Source organism: Rhinopithecus bieti, unplaced genomic scaffold, assembly GCF_001698545.2.
Source record: "Rhinopithecus bieti isolate Rb0 unplaced genomic scaffold, ASM169854v2 scaffold_1918, whole genome shotgun sequence".
In the NCBI taxonomy this organism is placed as follows: Eukaryota; Metazoa; Chordata; class Mammalia; order Primates; family Cercopithecidae; genus Rhinopithecus; species Rhinopithecus bieti.
The window spans coordinates 513,599-536,351 of NW_016803680.1; the positions used below are offsets into that span (position 1 = coordinate 513,599).

Sequence of the window (22,753 nt, forward strand, 5' to 3'; positions counted from 1 at the left end):
CCCGGCTAGATTTTTGTATTTTTTTAGTAGAGACAGGGTTTCACCGTGTTAGCCAGGATGGTCTCGATCACCTGACCTCGTGATCCGCCCGTCCTCGGCCTCCCAAAGTGCTGGGATTACAGGCTTGAGCCACTGCGCCCGGCCGTGAAATACATTCTTGAAAATAATCTTATCTGCTTGCTTTTACTTTTTAAAATGAGATGCCAGCTAGGAAGTTTAAAGTTACAAATGTGGTGGCTGCTTTATTTTTCTATGGACAGCACAGACCTGCTCATTCTTAACCTACTGTTACTATAGCTAATCTTCACACAACCTCATTTATGCTCAAATATGATGTAAGCTCTAGGAGTGTCAATAATTCATTTAGGACGATGATTCATTGAGATTCAAAAGTACATCCAATTGGTTTGTAAAGGATTTTCCATGCAGGGTTAATAAGCTCGTGTACAGAAGTATGTCGAAAAGGGACTGAAGTTTTAATGGGATTTTCCAGGTTCGCTGTGATCCTGAGATTCAAGAACTGCGTCAGTGGCAGAAGAAACTGCGCGAGGCCAAGCACATTCACCAGCGAGTCAAAATTTTCTGGGCCAAGCAAGAACAAAAAGGTAAGTTGCTGGATTCACAGTCCTTAGTTCATTCAAGAAAAGCCTGATTCTTATTCCAGGCTCAAGAAGGAGGCCCTCTGAGGTTTTGTAAGGTCCTTGTCTGTATGGAGCTCAACTTGTGCATGGGGGAAGTGGCTGCATATTAAGATTCTGCTGTGCAATGACAGAGGTGATGTGATATAATTTACAGGGCCATTTCTCTCCCACAGGGACAAATTCAGTGTCTCCCTGTGTCTGCAGGTTTCTATTTTTGAAGCTACAAGACATCAAGAATAACCCATTATTTTGGAAACACAGTGTCTATCAGTATGATGGATAGTTATAGTTATTATTCTAAGTTGTTGATTGTGTGTCTGAACTCAAATGGTATTTTATGCTTGTCTTCTCCCCTTTTGCGATGGCTAATTTTATGTGTCAACTTTACTGGGCTGTGAGATGCCCAGATTAAACGTTATTTCTAGGTCTGTCTGTCAAGGTGTATCCAGAGAGATTAGCATTTGATTTGATTGACTGAATAAAGCAGATGGACCTCCCCACTGGGCTTCATCCAATCTGTTAAGGGCCTAAATAGAACAAAAAGGTAGAGGAAGGTTGCATGAACTCTGCCTGGCCTTGCGAGCTGGGGCCTTGATCTCTCCTGCCCTTCCTGCTCCTGGCTTGCAGGCCTTCAAACCCAGACTAGAATCTACACTATTCGTTCTCTGGACTTCCTGGGTCTCTGGCTTGCAAATGGCAGATTGTGGGACTTCTCAGTCTCCATAATTTCATGAGCCAATATCTTTTTTTTTTTTTTTTTTGAGACAGAGTCTCACTCTGTTCGCCCAGGCTGGAGTGCAGTGGTGCGATTTTGGTTCACTGCAACCTCCACCTTCTGGGTTCAAATGATTCTCCAGCCTCAGCCTTCTGTGTAGCTGGGATTACAGGCATGCTCCACCATGCCTGGGTAAGTTTTGTATTTTTAGTAGAGACAGGGTTTCACCACGTTGGCCAGGCTAGTCTTGAACTCCTGACCTCAAGTGATCTGCCCACCTCGGCCTCCCAAAGTGCTGGGATTACAGGCATGAGCCAGCGCGCCTGGCTAATATGTTCTTTTTTTTTTTTTTTTTTTGAGATGGAGTCTCGCTCTGTCGCTCAGGCTGGAGTGCAGTGGCTCGATCTTGGCTCACTGCAACCTCTGCCTCCTGGAGTCAAGCAATTCGCCTGCCTCAGCCTCCCGAGTAGGTGGGATTACAGGCGCCTGCCACCATGCCTGGCTAATTTTTGTATTTTTAGTAAAGATGGAGTTTCACCATCCATATTGGCCAGGCTAGTCTCAAACTCCTGACCTCAGGTGATCCGCCTGCCTCGGCCTCCCAAAGTGCTGGGATTACAGGCGTGAGGCACCGCGCCCGGCCTGATATATTTTCAAGTGGAGAAAATTAAATTGCAGAACTATAAGATTTTATTCATATAAAAAATATATGCATGGTCTGTAATCCTAGGACTTTGGAAGCCTGAGGCGAGGCAGGTGATCACATAAGTCAGAATCAAGACCAGCTGCCAATATATGAAACCCTGTCCTACTAAAATACAAAAATTGCCAGGCTTTGTGGTGGACCCTTAATTCCCAGCTACTTGAACCCCAAGGCGAGGTTGCAGTGAGCCAAGACGTGCTACGCACTCCAGCCTAGCAGCAGCCAGACTGCTGTCTCAAAAAAAAAAAAAAAGATATATATATATATAATATATATATATATATATATAGTGCATGGAAACACAGAGATGCTAAACAGTCTGGAAGAAAATTATTGGTAGTTACCTTTGAGAATTTGGACCAGAGGGGTGGAACCACACTGTTGGAATCTTTTAGATAAGCACATAGTACTTTATGATTATGATTATGAGAAACTACAAAAATAGTCATACATCCCTCAGCAGGCCACAGGCCATCATGCCTTGGGTCCTCTAACTTCCCCATCCTACCCTGTCCCCATCCTCCTTCAGTGGACTGCAGCCCCTCTAGTCTCTTTTCTGTTCTTGCAATTTGCCAATGCCTTCTTCACCTTGGGACTCTGTACTTTCTATTCCTTTTCTTTTCTTTTTTTTTTTTTTCTGAGACAGGATCTCGCTCTGTCACCCAGGCTAGAGTGCAGTGGCATAATCTCAGCTCACTGCAACCTCACCTCTGGGGTTCAAGCGATTCTCATGCCTCAGCCTCCCAAGTAGGTGGGATTACAGGCATTTGCCACCATGCCCAGCTAATTTTCATATTTTTCGTAGAGACGGGGTTTCACCATGTTGGCCAGGCTGGTCCTGAACTCCTAACCTCAAGTGATCTTCCTTCCTTGGCTTCCCAAAGTGCTGGGATTATGGGCATCAGCCACTGTGCCTATTGCTCAGCCAGGATGGAGAACCTAAGGAGATGCGAGATGTCCAGTTGTTTTGTGCTTTCTTTAAATGTGGAGTCCTTTAGGCCTGTGCTCTCAGCTATGGACAAGTCCTGCCGATGCTTGACTGTACAGCTGCTATTAGGTTGGTGGAAAAATAATTGCGGTTTTTGCCATTAAAAATAATGACATTAAATGCAATTACTTTTGCACCAACCTAAATTTATTTACTGGACAATTGTCTTCCCCACTAGCATGTAACCTACATGAAATAATAGGACACACTGACATCATGGTACCTTCTGATGTGATGTGTCTGCCTGGTTTATCTCCTAGTACAGTACCTGGCACAAAGTGAGTGGCAGATAAATATCAGTTGAACGAATGAATGAATGAATGAATGAATGGAGCTGTGAGTTTTAAACACGTCAATAAACAGAAAGTTCCTGGTGCAGAGTAGGAGCACATCAAATTGTCGGTCTAAGCTGCCCTTATAAAGAAGCAGCTTGAGCTATTACTGTTTGGCTGGCTCAGCACAGGCCTCTGTTCCATGCACAACTGCAGTTTCATTTGGCTTCAAAACTGGAAGGCAATCAGGGCTATAATCAGTTTAAAGGTCGAGGAAAGTGCAGCATGCCTATTTCTTTCTGTTGGTCTGTATTCTTTGGAGTTGATTTGTGGTTGGTTGATTGACTGATTGGGCTCGCTCTGGAGCAGGGAGAATAGACCTGGAGTTCATGCCGTTATCCAGTCCACAGCAGAGGGGCTGGAGGGGCTGGTGGAAGCAAATCCACTTCCACCATCTGTTGCTGGCTTCCCGTGCCACCTTCCAAGGGCTCCGGAAGGAGTGAGCTGTGCTTTCCAAACAAGAAACACCTCTTCGGTAAATACCCCAGTGTGAACCCATGGATAGGTTCCTATTTACGCTGAGACTGTGAAATGGCCTTTGGGAAAACAAGCCAATTCTAAAGTCTGTCCCCAGGTCTGTGATCAGTTAAGAAGGAAGTCAGGACAGCAGAAAGGACAGATAAAGGACCCGGCTTTGGAGTTGGCCAGACCTGCCCTTGGAATCCTGACTACCACTTCTATCCATGTAACCCTGATCTAGTGAACTTCATGAAGCCTCAGTTTTCCCTTGTGCAAAATGGTAATGAGATACTAATAATAGTGTCTATCTCATACAGATGTTATTATAAGATTACAAGAGATGATGATCTTTAGAACAAGTCCTGGCACATGGTTCCCATAAGTGTGAGTTATTGTCATGATAGTATTATTAAAATATTTGTGTTGCTTTATTCCAATAGACTCCAAGCTCCATGGGCTTTCATGTAGGGACCGTGTTTGTCTTATTTATCATGAGCCTGGCACAGAGCAGGTGGTCTGTACATATTCAGGGGACGAAGCTCTGGGCTTCGTTTTACATACGAAGAAATTGAGTTCCAGCAAGATTGAGTGACTTGCCCAAGGTCACACAGCAGAGGAGAGCCTGGGGCTGGGCCCAGGACTTCCCCGTCTCTGTCCAGTGTTCTAACACATCCTGGAGGACAGATGCAGAGAGTTAAGACATTCTTTTAGGTTCTGCCCTCAGACCCAACTTCTCTGGAATCTTCTGGAACATGACATACGACCTGTTCAATTTCCTAACTGGGCTTCAGGGTGCTTGCTGTTTATGTTTTCATGGACTGAAGCCTCCAGCTAGGGGCTGAATTATGAGAAGCAGAGTACAACCTGCTGCACATCAAGCGAAGCAGAACTTCTTGTTCCCTTTAACTGTCGCCGAGTTGAATCATTTTGTTAAGCTCATGCGCTAGAGTTACTTCCTATTTTAAACCTTATGAATCTGGATAGTGTGGGGGGTTACAAAATAAATCTCCCCAGCCAAGGTGACCCCTCAATTAGACCTCAAAGGCTTCCAGTGAAGCAGTTTGAAAGCGGATGTTAAGCGCATGCTAGTTCTCCTTTAGACTTGCAATAAAAAATAGTGTGGTGATTGCAAATGAAAATGGTTTTTCAACTTCATTTAAAAAAAAAAAGCTCATCTATGTATACATCCAGGAGACAGGCGTATCTTTTTAAGGTGTTGCCATTTTATCCACATTGTGCTCCGGCATTTACAATACAAATAGATTTTACCAAGTTCATAGCTTAGAGCAACCTTGAGCAGATAGGAGGTCTGAGGGAGAGTCACATCAGCTGTCGGGGTGGTGGAATCGTGGTCATATATAGCCCGTCTCACGTTACAGTGAGTCAGAGGCTGCCTGTCCCAAACAGTATTTTCTTCTAGGACGCAAGTGGTGTGAAGTTATCTTCAAGTCTCTATCCATCAGGACAGATGCAGGAATTATTTTAAAATGTGTATGGTAAGAATTTCAGCCAATGTAGTTTAAAATAAGATGCCCAAGTCATTTTTGAGATGTAGTAAAAAAAATCGTGTCTCGATTAATAGCGTATTTTTAGCCTCACATAGTATTTGTTTTCAAATGTGCTTTGTGATTGAATATCCGTATTTTATTTGGACATCTAGTATGAGCAGGGAGAAAGAAACCATAGAAATTATTCCCATAACATCAGATTAAATTACATATGTGTGTGTGTGTATATATATATGCACACGCATATATATACATCATATATATATCAGATAAATTTATCATATATGTGTTTGTGTGTGTATTCTTTACATATGCAGAAATAATCTCTAAATAACTATCACTTCTTAATGTTTTGAAGAAAAGGCAGAGACTTGGAGGGAGAGATTGGTTGATCTGTCAAAGGAAATGAATTGTCTACTTTTTGTTTGCTTAACTGTTTATTTCCTACTTCATTCCAAGAGTGGTTTTTAGTAGTTACAGAAATACACACAATATGATATTTTTAGGTAAAGGTGGTAATTAAGGAATAATTAAGGTTAGGGAAAAAAATAAAGCCACTCAGTGCTGTAAGTAAAATACTTAATTTCAAGGCCTATGCTGACAAATAAAAGTTATATATATTCAAGGTGTGCAGCATGATGATTTGTACACTGTATTAGTCCGTTTTCACACTGCTATAAAGAATACCTGAGACTGGGTAATTTATAAAGAAAAGAGGTTTAATGGACTCATAGTTCTGCATGGCTGGGGAGGTCTCAGGAAACTTACAATCATGGTGGAAGGCAAAAGGGAAGCAAGACACGTCTTATATGGCAGCAGGAGAGAGAGAGAGTGAGGGGGGAGCTGTCAAACATAAACCATCACATCTCATGAGAACTCACTCACTATCATAAGAACAGTATAGTGGAAGTCTCCCCCATGATTCAGTCAACCCCCGCCAGATCCCTGCCTCCACATGTGGGGATTACAATCCAAGATGAATTTGGGTGGGGACACAGAGCCAAACCGTATCATACACACTATGTAATTATTACTACGATCAAATTAATGAACACATCCATCACCCATAGTTACAATTTGTGTGTGTGTATGTGTGTGGTGAGGACACTTAAAATCTGCTCTCTCATCAATTTTTAAATAAACAATTCAGTATTATTAACTGTAGTTACCATACTTTTCATTAGATCCCCAGAACTTATTCATCTTATAACTGAAAGTTTGTACCCTTTGACCAATGTAGAAGTTTCTTAGGAAAACGTGCCAAAGTAAAGATGGGAATAGAATCTATTACATAAATTCACAGTGTCCATAAGAAAAAAGACAAACCATTTGTTCAAGAAATACTCAGAACTTCCCTAATACATTATGCAATGTGCATGATGGCCTCAAAAATATTCCTATAATAAATAGAAATATGGCTCTGAGCTTCCTGGAAGCCACAACAATAAAGGAAATAGGATCATTAATGGTTTATTGTGTCCTCAAGATTAAGTAAGTTTCTTGGAAGCACACATTCCTGGAGCTGAGATTTGATTTTTCTTTCATAAAGAGGACACTGTATAACATACTGAACACCATTTTATTCCCAAATATAGTAAGTTTCTTAGAGCAATATTTCCTTCTAGAAGGAAAACATGAAAGCCGGGAGTAGAGGGTGGAGATGGGAGAAAGTTCTTTTCCCTAATTTTAATTTAGATTACAATGACAAATCCTAGTGATTAGGATTTCCTTGTGGTTTAAAGGCTATTCTTAAGATGAACACCTCATCTTAGCCACCCCACCTGCTTGTGACCTTAGGCTGTGCTGAAGCCTGGGGTCACGGCTATAATCCCAGCACTTTGGAAGGCCAAGGCAGGAAAATTGCTTGAGCCTAGGAGTTCGAGACCAGTCTGGGCAACACAATGAGACCCCGTCTCTACAACAAATAAAATTAGCCAGGCGTGGTAGCACACTCCTGTAGTCCCAGCTACTCAGGAAGCTGAGGTGGGAGGATTGCTTGAGCCTAGGAACACAAGGCTGCAGTGAGCTGTGACTGCACCACTGCACTCCAGCTGGGCAATGAGCAAGACCTCGTCTCAAAATAAATAAATAAATAAGATATGCTGGAACTTAGTTCTTTCCTTCCTAGCGCATGTAATTGGATGCACTGCCAAGAGCAGAGAAGGATGTCTGCAACTAGGGAGTAGCTATGAGCGATGGAGCTTACACCATGTGCCAGACACTACACTAAGCACCTTATGTTTCCATGTAGTCCTCACACCTGATATCTCAGAGAGGTGAGATTATCTCCATCGTACAGATGAGGAAACCGGGGCTGGGAAGATACACGGCTTGCACAAGTCCACGCAGCCAGTCAGGCCAGAGACCAGGGATTTGAACCCGGATCTACCTGATACCAAAGAGGCTAGGGCCATCCCAGGCCATGCTGTTTTGTAACCCAAGTGCCCAATAGGCCGCAGTGGTCCACTGCAAAGCTTCCCAGCATGGTAACTAAGGACCCACAGGCTGGACAGCAGGCAGTGTCTGGCCATGCCTCCCAGCCTGCACCCTGACACTGAAGTGCCCACAGACCACAAGTACAGTGGTAGAGGAGGCTGAGAGCACCATTCAAAGGCTGCAGGATATACATGAGTAGTTTGGGGAGATATTTTTACTTAAGCAAGAAACCAGGGTTAAGTGAATCAGGATAAGGATATTCTTTTCTCCCTCCTTCCAAATCCTCTGTCCATCTACATTTGAGGAGCAGAGAAGGGTTTGGCCACCAGAGAGGGAACCTGGGTACAGGGAACATTCTAGCCTGTGGCTCAGGAAGTGGGTTCTAGCATTGGTTGAGAACCTTTGTGACCAACAGTCTGTCATCTAACAAGAAAGGTCAAGTTTTAGTGATGTGTTTTCCAAAGACAATCACTGTTGAGTGTATCAGCCCATAGTTTTCCCATTCATCTATCAACATACAAATATAGGCCGGGCGCGGTGGTGCACACTTATAGCCCCAGCCCTTTGGGAGGCCGAGACAGGTGGATCACTTGAGGCCAGGAGTTTAAGATCAGCCTGGCCAACATGGTGAAACCCCGTCTCTATTAAAAATACAAAAACATTAGCCAGGCGTGGTGGCACATGCCTGTAGTCCCAGCTACTCGGAAGGCTGAGGCATGAGAATTGTGTGAACCAGGAGGTGGAGGTTGAAGTGAGCCGAGATCGCACTACTGCACTCTAGCCTGGGTGACAGAGCAAGACTGTCTCAAAAAAATAAAAAAACACAAATATATGTATTTATAAACATGTAACCATATTACATATGCTGTACCGTAACTTGCTTGTTTTTTCTTCACTTGGCAATATATCATCGCCTTCTGTTTCATGCCAGCATACACAGATCTATCCCATTATTTTTAGTGGCTCCATAAAAATGATAGAGCTGTACCATACTTTCATAAAACCAATTCCTATGAATGGATAGTTGGCTTGTATTATGAACCATGCTCCATAAACATTGGTGTAGCTATATTCTAGCTTACTTGTAGAAGTATTTCTTTTTCTTTTTTCTTTTTTTTTTTTTTTTTTTGAGACAGAGTCTTGCTCTGTCACCCAGACTAGAGTGCAGTGGCACAGTCTCAGGTCACTGCAACATCCGCCTCCCGGATTCAAGCGATTCTCCTGCCTCAGCCTCGTAAGTAGCTGGGATTTTAGGTGAGTGCCACCACACCCCGGTTAATTTTTGTATTTTTAGTAGAGACGGGGTTTTGCCATGTTGGCCAGGCTAGTCTCGAACTCCTGACCTCAGGTGATCCACCCACCTCGGCCTCCCAAAGTGCTGGAATTACAGGCGTGAGCCACTGCACCCAGGCTTGTAGAAGTATCTCTATAGGATAAATTCCTAGAAGTGGAATTGCTGGGTCAAAGGACACAGACGTATTAAATTTAGACAGTGATCACCATATTCTCATCCAGAAATGTTATATTAATTTATACTTAATGCTGCCAACCCACTGTGGGACTTTTGATGGGTGATGTCATCTTTGTGCTACATTTTCTCCACTTGTAAAATGAGAATTCTTATGCCTCAGTAATAATTCTAAATGAGGTCATTGTTTTGATAGGACCATGGCTCCTTCAGAAGACATATATCTGTAAATCTAAGGTGTCATTTTCATTTTTTTCTTTCATAGTTCCTCAAAACTTAGTTCCTTCTCCATTTTAACCTGCAAAATAAATAATTTGATTAAGAGACATCTAGTGACTTCATGCCTTGGCACTGCCTTCATCAATTCCATTTTTAGGACTCACCAGTGTCTGGGGATATTTGGATGACATCAGCTTTTACACACTCTTTTCATTTAAAATTTGCAAAAGTCTGCACAGCTATGACATGGCACAAGTGTCCTACTGAGGTGCCTGAAGATCCCTACTGTTCTGAGATTTAAACATAAAAGATTATTTCCTTTCTTAATGATTTGCCCTAAAAGTTCAAGATCCTATATTTAAGTTTATGCAAATGACCACTTCCAACTTCATGAGCTTCATCTCTGATATGATCTCGGCTCACTGCAACCTCTGCCTCCCGGGTTCAAGTGATTCTCCTGCCTCAGCCTCCCAAGTAGCTGGGACTACAGGAGTGAGCCACCAAACCTGGCTAAATTTTGTATTTTTAGTAGAGACGGGGTTTCACCACGTTGGCTAGGATGGTCTCGATCTCTTGACCTTGTGATCTGCCCACCCCAGCCTCCCAAAGTGCTGGGATTACAGGCATGAGCCACTGCGCCTGGCCGATGCAGAATGCTTTTGAAGGATATAGATAAATCTACAAACCCTAGACGGCTCATGACCAGAATGGGTTAAGTTTCCCATTTCTCACTGTGCAACCTCGAGCAGGTTGCTTAACCTCTCTGTGACTCAGTTTGTCTGGCAATATAATGGCAATACTAATACTAGTAACCAAACCATAGAGTTTTTGTGAGGATTAAATGAACTGGAATAGTGCCTGACCCATGATAAGTGATCAATAAATGATAATTATTAATTAAGCAAAGCATTCAACATATGGTTTATATATATTGTTAAGAATATTGGCAGCCAGGTGCAGTGGCTCTTGCCTGTAATACCAACACTTTGGGAGGCCAAGATGGGAGGATCACTTGAGAGCCCAGGAGTTCCAGACCAGCCAGGGCAACATAGGGAGACTCTATGTCTACAAAATTATGAAAACTAGCTGGGTGTGGTGGTGTGTGTATGTGGTCCCAGCTACTTGGGAGGCAGAGGCAAGAGGATCTCTTGGTTCTGGGAGGTCGAGGCTTCAGAAAGCCATGATCACACTGCTGTACTCCAGCCTGGGCAACAGAGTAAGACCCTGTCTCAAAAAAACATAAAATAAAAATATTGGCTTTGGGGGGTCTGACGGAACCGAGCTCCTGCCTTTTACCATCAGTGTGGCTCCTGGACAAGTTGTTAATCCTCACCAGGCTGTTTTCTCCTCTGTTATGTGGGGACAATTAGGATCTGCCACAAAGGGCTACTGTGAGGATTAAATAAAACAGCCGTGTATGGAATTAAACAGATCTCTGGCACAAAGTGAATGGTCAGTAACTGGTGGCTGGTTTTAGTAATATTTTTTAAAGCTGTCAGCAAAATAAAGTTTTATTCCAGTTTTATTCCATATTTTGTACAGCAGTGGTTCTCAATGCTGGCTGTAGATTAGAATCTCCTGGGGGAAATTTATAAGCTGTGTCAGGCTAGAGGCCAGAGAAAGTGATTACATGGGTTTATTCTTAGTAGAGAATGTATTGTAACCACATCAGCAAAGCCCTAATACTATGGATTAGCTACAGGATCCCAGTAATAGCTTTGGATTCAAAATCTTCCTTAGCGAGGCTCTTCTCACTAATGCAGTTTCATTTGGTCTGAAATTCAGGGGATCTGAGTTCCTGTTCGACTCTGCAATTTACCAGCTACATGGACCTTGCTTTCTGCTTTGAAAAATTGAATCGTTGAATCAGGAAATCTCTGTAACAGTAAAACAGAATATCCCATAGGTGTTTGCTGTAGAATCTCCTGCCTCCCAGGCAAGAGGCCTGCTGTCTGGGCAAATCTAAACCTTGAAAACCTGTTGCTGCTGTTTTGGTGGCTGGTGCCAGGTTTGGGAGTTTGGTCTCAACGTTGAAGGCAAGAACAATAGATGGTGAACGTTCTGCTCACTACTGGGCTTTTGTTGGGGAAAAGCGAGGTGGGATCACTGGGGGAGGCAGAAAGTAAATCTGGAAGTTTAGAGTGTGAGGCAGAGAAGAGGGAGGCATGAATTTGGTATTTGGCAATTTGGGAAAGTTTGGAGGAAAAGAGTAGGGAGGTTTAAAGGAGATTTTTGTGAAGTTTGATCACATGTTTGAGAAGGTAGGAAGCATAGACTCCTCCTGTCACTACATTTGGGCCTGTCACATCCAGAATGACTCTTTCTAAATGCAAGTTGGAGCTAACCGGGAGGGCAATGTGAAATTCTGTCTGCCTTGTCAAGCTGTGGCCCGGCCTACAGGACAGCATTGCCTACCTGTGGCTGCCAAACGTTGGGTGTCTGCAAAGATCTGCAATCCTCATAGCAGCTCTGATTTATTGAGTGCCAACTACATGCCAGGCACTTTGCATATATTATTTCTAATCTTCACAGCAAACAGAATGAGTAGAAATTATTATTGCCTGACCGGGAGTAGTGGTTCATGCCTGTAATCCCAGCACTTTGGGAGGCCGAGGTAGGCAGATCACTTGAGGTTAGGAGTTCGAGACCAGCCTGGCCAATATGGTGAAACCCTGTCTCTACTAAAAATACAAAAATTAGCCAGGCGTGATGGTGGGCACCTGTAATCCTAGCTACTCGGGAGGCTGAGGCTACAGAATTGCTCGAACCTAGGAGGCAGAGGTTGCAGTGAGGCAAGATCACACCACAGCATTCCAACCTGGGCCACAGAGTGAGACTCCATAGCAAAAAAAAAAAAAAAAAAAAGGAAATTATTATTGCCCCTATCTTTCAGGGGAGGGAAACTGTGCCTCAGAGGTTAAATCATTCACCTTTGGTCACACAGCTTTGAAGTGGCAGAGCTGATAAAATTAATTAATTAATTTATTTATTTATTTTGGAGATAGGGTCTCGCTCTGTCACCCAGGCTGGAGTGCAATGGCATGATCTTGGCTCACTGCAACCTCCACCTCCTGGGTTCAAGTGATCCTCCTGCCTCAGCCTCCTGAGTAGCTGGGATTACAGGCATGCGCCACCACACCTGGCTAATTTTTGTATTTTTAGTAGAGATGAGGTTTTACCATGTTCGCCAGACTGGTCTCGAACTTCCAACCACAAGGGATTCACCCTCCTCGGCTTCCCAAAGTGCTGGAATTACAGGTGTGACCCACCACATCTGGCCAATCGCCCAGGATTTTAATGAATTATTTTGATTATTGTCTGTGTGACTGCACTAGAATATAAATTCTCTGACAGAGGGACTTTTCTTTCCTATTTTGTTCACTGCTCTCTCCTCAGCATCTAGAACAGGGCCCAGCACATGGTAGACAGTCAAGGAATACTTGTTGGTTGGATGAATGGATCTGTGTTACGTAACCTCCTTCCCAGATCAACCAGTTTGTCAAATACTCTCTGGGCAAGTAAACAGAACTGAGGCTGGACACAGAGGCTCACACCTGCAATCCCAGCACTTTGGGAGGCCAAGGTGGGAAGGTCACTTGAAGAGCTCGAGACTAGCCTGGGCAATGTTAAGAGACCCTGTATCCACTAAAAAAATAAAAAATAAATAACTGGGTATGGTGGTGCATGCCTGTAGACCCAGCTGCTCAGGAGACTGAAGCAGGAGGATCTCTTAAAGCTCAGGAGGTTGAGGCTGCAGTGAGCTATGATTTTACCACTGCACTCCAGCCTGGGGGACAGAGCAAGACCCTGTCTCCAAAAGAAGAAAAATAAAGCAAACAGAACTGTTTCCAAAAAAAAAAAAAAAATTAAGGGAAGATATATGCTTACATATAATATGTAAATGGATAAAGACCGCCTGTAATCTCAGCACTTTGGGAGGCCAAGGCAGGTGAATCACCTGAGATCAGGAGTTCAAGACCAGCCTGGGCAACATGGTGAAACCCCGTCTCTACTAAAAATACAAAAATTAGCCAGGCATGGTGGCAGGCCCCTGTAATCTCAGCTACTCAGACGGCTGAGGCAGGAGAATCGCTTGAACCTGGGAGGTGGAGGTTGCAGTGAGCCGAGATCGCTCCATTGCACTCCAGCCTGGGTGACAGAGAGAGACTCCATTTCAAAAAATAATAATAACTAACTAAATAAAGACAAAAAGTCCATTAGAATATAATCCCCAGATGCTAATAGTGATTATCTCTGAGTGGTTATAATGCAGGCGATTGCTGAGTTGATTTATTTTGCCTTTTTTTCCAAAACAGATGATTTTCTTTTCTTTTCGATTATCCATAATTTCTAAAATAATAAAATGAGTATTTGTTTATATTCATTGTGCACTTACTATGAGGCAAGCATTTTCCCAAGCTTTTTACTAGTAGTAACTCAATTAAATAATCTTTACACCTTTGAAGTAGGTACTATTATGGTCTCCATTTTATAGATGAAGAAACTGAGGCAGAGAGAGATCAAACAATACATCTGGGGCCACAGAGCAAGAACGTAGCAGAACCAAGCAGCTTGACTCCAGAGTCCTTGCGCTCTCCTCATTAGGCTGCAATGCACAGATGTTATTTATGGAGTTCAAATGCTCGAGAGAAATCTGTTGGTGTTCAGTTTCCTACAAGGTGCATTAGGACTTCTGGTTGCATTGCCAAGGGCATGAAGCACATGCTCCCTTTATGCCTGTGAGCCTGCCTTAAAGAGTCATGATCCCGCCCACCAAATTGTCCCCACTTCTCTCTGTGAGCTCCAGTCCAAGACTGTCGACACATGGTGTTCACCCTTAGGATCTAAATTTAGGATCTGAACAGCTTAATTGTCTTGCCAGTTTTCAGATTCAACTCTCATTATCTCTTTTAAATCATCTTTTTAAAAATAATTTAAAACCTGTCCCCATATCAAAGCAATACATTCTCATTATGAAAAATACAGAATAGTACCAAGAGATCTAAGAAAGGTACCCGCCTCACTGTCACTGGTAATACTTTGGTGGCTTAGGAAAACTTTTCAAAAATGCCTTACTTTGCCAGATCTGAGTAGGAGGGAGATGGGGGAGACTAAGGAATCTTTTGCATGAGCCCTACTGTTGCCACGTGCATTGGAATTGCCCTCATTTTCTTCTCGTGGCATCCAGAGACTTGTCACTTAAGAGGTTTCAAAGTGACATTTGAAGCTGTTCAGGATGAGCAGCTAATAATAGTAGAAAGAGTCCTAGGCTTGGAGTCCCAAGACCTGCATTGGAACCTTGACTGGAAACTTCCTAGCTGTGTGTCCTTGAGCACGGCACTTAACCTTCCTGATGGCTCATCTTTTAGCTGCAGAATGAAATTAACACTCTCCCTGAAGGCCCAACTGAGAGACAAATTTGTTTGTGTGAAAACAACAACAACTTGAGCTAATTTCACCTACAAATTCTTACTGGCTATGTGACCTTAGACAAGTTACTTAACCCCTCTAGCTTTCAGTTATTTTTTTACCTGTACAATGGAAATAAAAGTATCCCCTCGCTGGATTCTCAAATGAGACAATGCTTGTAATGAATATGCTTAGTCCAATGCCTCGTAAACATTGGGTGCTCAATAATGATCAGTGTCTACCATTGTAAGCCATCTTTTTTTTTTTTTTTTTTTTTTGAGATGCAGTTTTGTTCTTCTCACCCAAGCTGGAGTGCAATGGCTAGATCTCGGCTCATTGCAACCTCCACCTCCCAGGTTCAAGCAATTCTCCTGCCTCAGCCTCCTGACTAGCTGAGATCACAGGCGCCCACCACCACGCCCAGCCCATTTTTGTATTTTCAGTAGAGATGGGGTTTCACCATGTTGGCCAGGCAGGTCTTGAACTCCTGACCTCAGGTGATCCGCCCACCTCGGTATCCCAAAATGCTAGGATTACAGGTGTGAACCACCACACCCAGCCCCATGTCATTTTTGAATCATTTTAGAGCAGTGTCTTTTCCCACTGAGTGGTGAAATCAATTAATGGGTTGCCACAAACATTTTGAAAAATGAAGTACAATATAGAGAAAATATCAACATGCTTCGCTTATTGAAAGGGAAATACTTTTTGGAGAAATATTTGTTTGAGATGTGTTTGTGCATCTTAAAAGCAATGTAAAATGTATTTTTTAAATTGAAGGTAACAGTTTAAAAATATGAAAACCACTAAGTTAGATTATAAATTTGGTTCCCATGGTTTTAGATTTTCCCTGAATTTGCCAAGGTGGTGTGTCTTTGGCTTACAAACCAAGGTACCTTTGGGAAATAACCATGTTAATGTACTTTAACATCTTCTGTAAAATTTTTTCTTTGGGTCAAAATCCATTAAATCCTTTTCAAAATAAATCCATATGTGAAATGTCATCCAGCAAATGGTGCCAGGAAAAATGTTGTTTCCCTTTAAAATGGTTTGCTTCTTCCCTGACTTTCCCTTTTTGCCTTGTTGGCCAGGATGCTCAGAGTTCAATGTGAAACTCATTTATAGCAACTTCTTAAATGCTATGGTTAGCATATGTAAATTCTCCATTTCTCTTCACGCTTGGTTTTCTTTTTCTGTTTTGATTTACCATCTTTTATTATAAATTATCTCAAATCCTTTAAGGAAGGAAGCAGGATGTGAAAACATTCAGGAGGAAAACAGTTGTTTTCCTTGCTTATGACACAGAGAGGTTGTGAACCTCAGATGAGATAATGGATGGAGAAGAATATAAAACACTGGGAAGCCTGGCCCAGGGGGAATTGTCATTAGAGCATATCTGACTCTTGCAAAGGTGTAAGTTTTATCAGCTTTGTCGACAAGGAGAATAGGGCTGGTATTTGTTTTAACAGAATTGTTAAAAATAACTTTCTTCTTAACTGATTGTAGAAGTAATACTTGCTCTTTGTAGAAACCTAAACAAAAAAGTGGATAATTCTGTCTCACCACCTAGAGATGACCATTACTGAAATGTCCTTTCTTTTTAAAAAGGTTGTATTGAGATATAATTCATATATCATGCAATTCAAAGTGTACAACTCAATGGCTTTTAGTATATCACAGATAGTACAGATGTCACAGAATTTGCAACTATCACTAAATGAATTTTAGCACATTTTCATCACCCACAAAAGAAACCCTACACCCTTTAGCCATTATCTCCCAAGACTTCCATTCCTCCCAACCCCAGACAACCACTAATCTACTCTGTCTCTTTATGGATTTGCCTGGTCTGGACAGTTCATATAAATGGAATCATTCATGATGTAATCCTTTGTGACTGACTTCTTTCACTTAGCACAATGTTTGCAAAGTTTATCCATGTTGTAGCATGTATCAGTACTTTATTCCTTTTTACGGCTTGTATTAGTCAGCTCAGGCCACCGTAACAAAATACCACAGGCTTGACAGTTTAAACAACAGACATTTGTTCTCTCACAGTTCTGGAGACTGTAAGTCTGAGATCAAGGAGCCAGCATGGTCAGGTTCTAGTGAGGGCTCTCTTCCCAGGATGCAGACAGTCACCTTCTTGCCGGATCATCTCATGGGAGAGGGAGCTCTCTGGTGTCTCTTCCTCTTCTTGTAAGGGTACTTCTACCAGATCAGGTATCTACCCTTAACCTTAATCACCTCCTTCAAGGTCCTATCTCCAATACAGTTAGATGGTGGGAGTTAAGGCTTCATCATATGAATTTTGAGGGACATAACTCAGTCTGTAGCATGGCTGAGTAATATTCCATTGTATGGATGTATCACAACTCACTTATCCATTAATCAATTGATGGGCATTTGAGTTGTTTCCACTTTTTGGCTATTATGAATAATGCTGCTATGAATATTCACGTACAAGGTTTTGTATACTCATATGCTTGCTTTTTTTTTTTTTTTTTTTTCCGAGACAGGTTCTGGCTCTGTCACCCTGGCTGGAGTGCAGTGGCATGATCGTGACTCACTGCATGCAAACTCCACCTCCCAGGCTCAAGCAGTTCTCCCACTTCAGCCTCCCAAGTAGCTGGGATTACAGGCACCCGCCACCACACCTGGCTAATTTTTGTATTTTTAGTAGTGACAAGGTTTCACTATGTTGGCCAGGCTGGTCTCGAACTCCTGACCTCAGGTGATCTGCCCACCTTGTCCTCCCAAAGTGCTGGGATTACAGGTGTGAGTCACTGTGTCTGGCCGGCCTTGTTGAAGACTTCGGAGTTGAACTTAGTTTCAGCTGGGCCACACAGCATCAGGGGGGCTTTATAGGAAAGATGAATACGGGGCAGGTTGGAGATGGGTCAGATGACCCGGTGGCAGTGAGAACAGGCAAAAGTGGACAGATTTAGGAGACATTTATGGGGTAAAAACGACAAAGATGAGATCAGTGATCTTTTCTAAAAATGTAGCTTTATTTGTAGATAAAGGTATTTCTCATCGTAGTAAGTGGTTGAAAACGTTCACGTTTTCTTTTCAGTGGACCGGGGGCTTCCTGTTAGAAAGAACTCTGGTTGAAACTCAAAGGATGTTAATTCCCATCCCCTTTCTTCATGTTTGGTAAAAACAACAACAACAATAACAACAAACACCTTACCAAACATGAAGAAAGGGGATGGGAAGTTTTTTGTTTTGTTGTTTTTGAGACAGGGTCTTGCTCTGTCCCCCAGATTGTAGTACAGGGGCACAATCTTGGCTCACTGCAACTGCTGCCTACTGGGCTAAAGTGATCCTCCCATTTCAGCCTCCCTAGTAGCTGGGACTACAGGCACACATCACCGTGCTCGGCTAATTTTTGTATTTTTTGTAGAGGTTTCACCACATTGCCCAGGCTGCTTTCAAACTCCTGGGCTCACGCAATCAGCCTGCCTCAGCCTCCCAAAGTGCTGAGATTACAAGTGTGAGCCACCATGCCCTGCCAGTTTAGTTTCTTATTCCCTGGAGTTTCTTGACGTTAGCCCTATCTGCCCTGGGTTCTGAGTCAGCCATCAAGATGAGTGAATATTGTCTCGCAATCTCTAAGTACAGATTGAAATAATTTCTCAATTATTTATTAATTTGTTACACTTGTAGAGGAGCTGTTTAAAAGTAGACTGGAGGGTTTGTCTCTGTTGTTCTTAAAGGCAGCATGTAATATACAGAGCTTCTGCCAGTCTAAACTGGCTAACAGTTTATACCCTAAACTCAATCAGAATGCCTGGGATATTTCTAAAGGTTCAGTTTGGGCAGCGGCAGCTGAGAATGCAGTGATAAATAAAAAGTCATAAGACACGGCTGACGGGGTTTGTCTGTGTTCATTCACACCCATGACTCACTCGGCTTTTGAAGACACAGAATTTCGAAGGACAACCAGATGGTGGCTGTTTAAACTGTGGCACTAAAACTCCAATCTCAACGTGATTCAGCTAATTGCAAAGTGGAGTTACCCTTGTAAATTGAGCTATAGAAAGAAAATACGAATAGATCTATAAACACATATGAATAACACATAAACTAAGGCTTACTCAATGATTTAAAGAAAACCTGCTTAAATATTTGTTTGAAAATATTATATTTTCCAGTTTTTCTGCAGTAGCTGCATTACTTGTGTGCTAAAAAATAATTTTATAGCTGGACACGGTGGCTCATGCCTGTAATCCCAGCAGTTTGGGAGGCTGAGATGGGCGGATCGCTTGAGCTCAGGAGTTCGAGACCAGCCTAAGCAACATGGTGAAACCCCATCTCTACCAAGGACACAAAAAATTAGCCAGGTGTGGTGGTGCACACCTGTGGACCCAGTTACCTGGGAGGCTGAGGTGGGGGATCACCTGAGCCCAGGAGGCAGAGGCTGCAGTGAGCTGAGATCACATCACTGCACTCCAGCCTGGGCAATAGAGCAAGACCCCATCTCAAAAAATAATAATAATTTTATAGAATCTTTATTATGTGCCATAAAATATGTACCATTTCATCCTTGAATTCTACCGAAAGGAAGGTCTTCCTATCCTCATTTTATGGATGAGAGAGCTGAGGCTTCCAAGAGGCTGAGAGACTTGTTCAGGCCACCCAGTTGGTAAATCGTGGTAGGATTGAAAGCCAGAGCTGCCTGCTCCCAAGTGGTGTGCTCTAAGCAGCTAAGCTGTGCCTGGATGGCCCCATTGCTAGGTTTGATTTGGTGGCTTCCTTCCCCTGTCAAGACCTCAGTTTTCTCCTATTAAAAACAAGCCTTTTATTGAATCTCTCTTTTTCCAGGAATCAAGACCCTTTACTTGGTCAAACCTCGATAATCCCATGGTTCTGTCTCAATATAACCAATGTTGCCACGCCCAGCGCCAAATGTTTCCATTTAAAATACTGCCTTCAAGGAGACTTTGCTCTGGGTTAACTTTAGTAACTCTTTGGAAGTCAACAACAGAAAGCCACAATTACTGCACATTCAAGGCTGTCACGTTCTCCCGGAATGCCTTGTGGCTTCCAAGTTGGCTTCATTTTCCCAAAAATAATGCAACACAGCATCTGGTACTGTCAAGAAATGGAGGTAAATTTACCAGGCTACTGGCATTTACCCCCTGAATGTCAACATGTATTTCTTTGTAGAAAGGAATCTTCCACAATTTGTTCTTCTTGTTGGGGGGAGAGAAGAATAGATTTTCGTTTTCTTTTTTTCCTGTATTATTCGAATTTTCTATAATGTATTGCTCTTCATGGAAAAATAAAATCTGGGTAATATGTATCATACACTCCCCTGCCTTTCTAATATTAGGGACCAATTCAAACTCCAAGGTGGTGTCAGATGATGGTTAAGACCATGGGTTTTGGACTCAAAAATACCAAGATCAGAATCTTGGTGTGGCCATTTACTTCACTCTGTGACCTTGGGCACGTTGCTTATGGTCTCTGAGCCTCAATTTTCCAGTCAGTAAAATGGAAGTGAGGATAGCATCTACCTCCCAGGGTGGTTGGGAGGATTGTATGAGGTAATTAATGTGTGTAAAGCCCTGAGCCTAGTGTCCAGCCTCTGGCTAGTAGAAATTTCCTGATTAATTCTATGGTATTGTTGATAGGGACCCTCTCGGGTATGTAAGCCTCTTTGAGGATCTGACTAAAGAAGGTGGGCACATTTTTGTGCCTGTTCTCTTCCTCCCCATTGTTCCTATTTTATTTTTTGTGATTAAGGTGGCACTCACATACAGTGAGGTACACTGGTCACAGTGCAGTGCACTGTGAAATTCTGTGCATGAATCCAAACCAACCACCGCCTGGATCCAGATAATGAACATGGGTGGCCCCCAGCCAGCTCCCTCATGCCTCATGCGGTGTCCCCTTCCCTCGAGGTAAACTCTGTTCTGACTCCTTTCACCACAGAGTAGTTTTGCTTCTTCTCTGCCTAACTGGAAAACAGGATGAACTCCTTTGTGTCTGGCGTCTGTGTCTTCTGCTGAACGTTATGTCTGGGAGATCCAGCTATAATTGTTGAGGGTAGCAGTAGGTTGATCTTGTATTGCTGTGTTGCTGTTGTAGCATTCCTTTGTATGATTATTGTCACAAGTTGTGAATCTGGTCACTTTTTAATGGATTCTTGGGTTATATCCACTTTTTGGCTATTATGAAAATGCTGCTACTTTGTTGATTTTATTATTATTTTTAGAGACAAGGTCTCACTCTGTTGCCCAAGCTGGAGTACAGTAGTGCATTCATAGCTCACTGCAGCCTTGAACTCCTGGGCTCAAGCCATCCTCCAGCCTTGGCCTCCCAAAGTGCTGGGATTATAGGCATGCGCCACCACACCTGGCCCAGTGCTGCTGCTTTGAACACTCCTGGATCTGTTTTTTGGCAGATGTAAATAGTTCAGCTGTGGATTTGGAGTTGCTGGGTTATAGGGCAAACATGTTTAATTCTAAGATATTTCCAACTCATTTTCCAAAGTGGCTGTGCCATTTTATATCCCCATAAGTGATGCACGAGCAGTCTGCGTCTTTACCAGCAATGAGTGTGATGAGTCTTTTTCATTTTAACCATTCTGGTGGGTGTGTGCTGTCTATCTCATCATGGCTTTAATTTCCTTAATGACTAATGACGTTGCACACCTTTTTATGTGCCTATCAGTCATTGGGACCGTATTTCATTCCTAAATTCATTTCTGCTGTTGGGATATCTGATAGGTCAGCTTGCCAGAATGATGTTTAAAGAATGAGCACCCATGCTCTGAGTTTGGGGAATACATTCTGGAACATCCACATTGGCTTCTTCTGTTTACTTTCAAGTTCTTGGCTGTGTTTGATAGCTGAGTTTGCAAAGATAAGTAACATTCAGATGAGTGACATCTTATGAATTTTAAAAGATGCTAAATGAACTACTTAGCAGCAATTCAGCTTATATTCCTGCAGTCCACCTGGGGTGAAAGGAAGCCACATTTGTTGAGTACCTTCTTCATGTGCCGTGTATTGATGCCACCAGTACCACTGGTACACTGTGCCAGGCATTTTGAATGGATCATCTTTAATCTTCGTAAGGACTCTGTGAGGTGGAGATTGTTATACCTATAGCTCAAATGAGGAGACTGAGGCTGGGGGCAGAGGTGGGGTGTCATCCAGCTATTAAGTGGTAGAGCCAGGATTTGAACACTGCGTCTGCTTGATGCCAAAGCGTACCCTTTAGTTAGCAAGCAAGTTGAGGAGGAAACATTATTTTCCTAGAAATGTGCTAATCAGAAACTTTTCCTAGCAAACATTTCGTAATTATTTCTGTGAATGGTCACCCCTACTAAGGCAACTTCACTTGTGGGTGGATCTCTTGTCACTGTGGCCCCACCCTGGATCTGATGATCAGGGAGTTTCCCCTGCAGCTTCTGATTGGCCACTCAACACCATTTCTCATCCTTCCTGCCTTTCTCCCATCTTTGGGCTCTAATTGCAGCAATACTGTTTAGGTGTTGATTACCCTGAGGGTCTTTTTTCTTTTGTCTGGTATATTTTCTGGTGATTCTTTTAGAAAGAGTTTCCCCCAGTTGCATTCGGGAAAACAAAAAATTCACGTTTCCTTTCAATCATTACATCTATGTTCAGTTTTTTTTTTTTTTTTTTTTTTTTTTTAATGTATTTGAGATGCTGGGTTATAACTTAGTTGAGCAATAAATGTAATTTTGGAGGTAATGAATGTAATTTTCTACAGGGCAGTTACATTTAAGAGATGTATTATGAAGATCTCACCCACAAATGAATGTGGAATAGGAGTCACTTGTTCTAAAAAAATAAAAATTTTTAAAAGTAAACTGTTTCTCCCCACCCCCCACCCCCCCAC

General features: G+C 42.6%; 1 protein-coding gene across 1 annotated transcript in view; it reads left to right on the forward strand.

Moving 5' to 3' along the window:
* Positions 1-22,753, forward strand: part of IQCK (IQ motif containing K) — a 150,051-nt gene that overhangs the window by 117,591 nt on the left and 9,707 nt on the right. Inside the window, exon 9 of the mRNA XM_017849779.1 lies at positions 494-605. Coding sequence (XP_017705268.1) covers positions 494-605 — 112 coding nt within the window. The remainder of the gene's footprint in view (positions 1-493; positions 606-22,753) is intronic.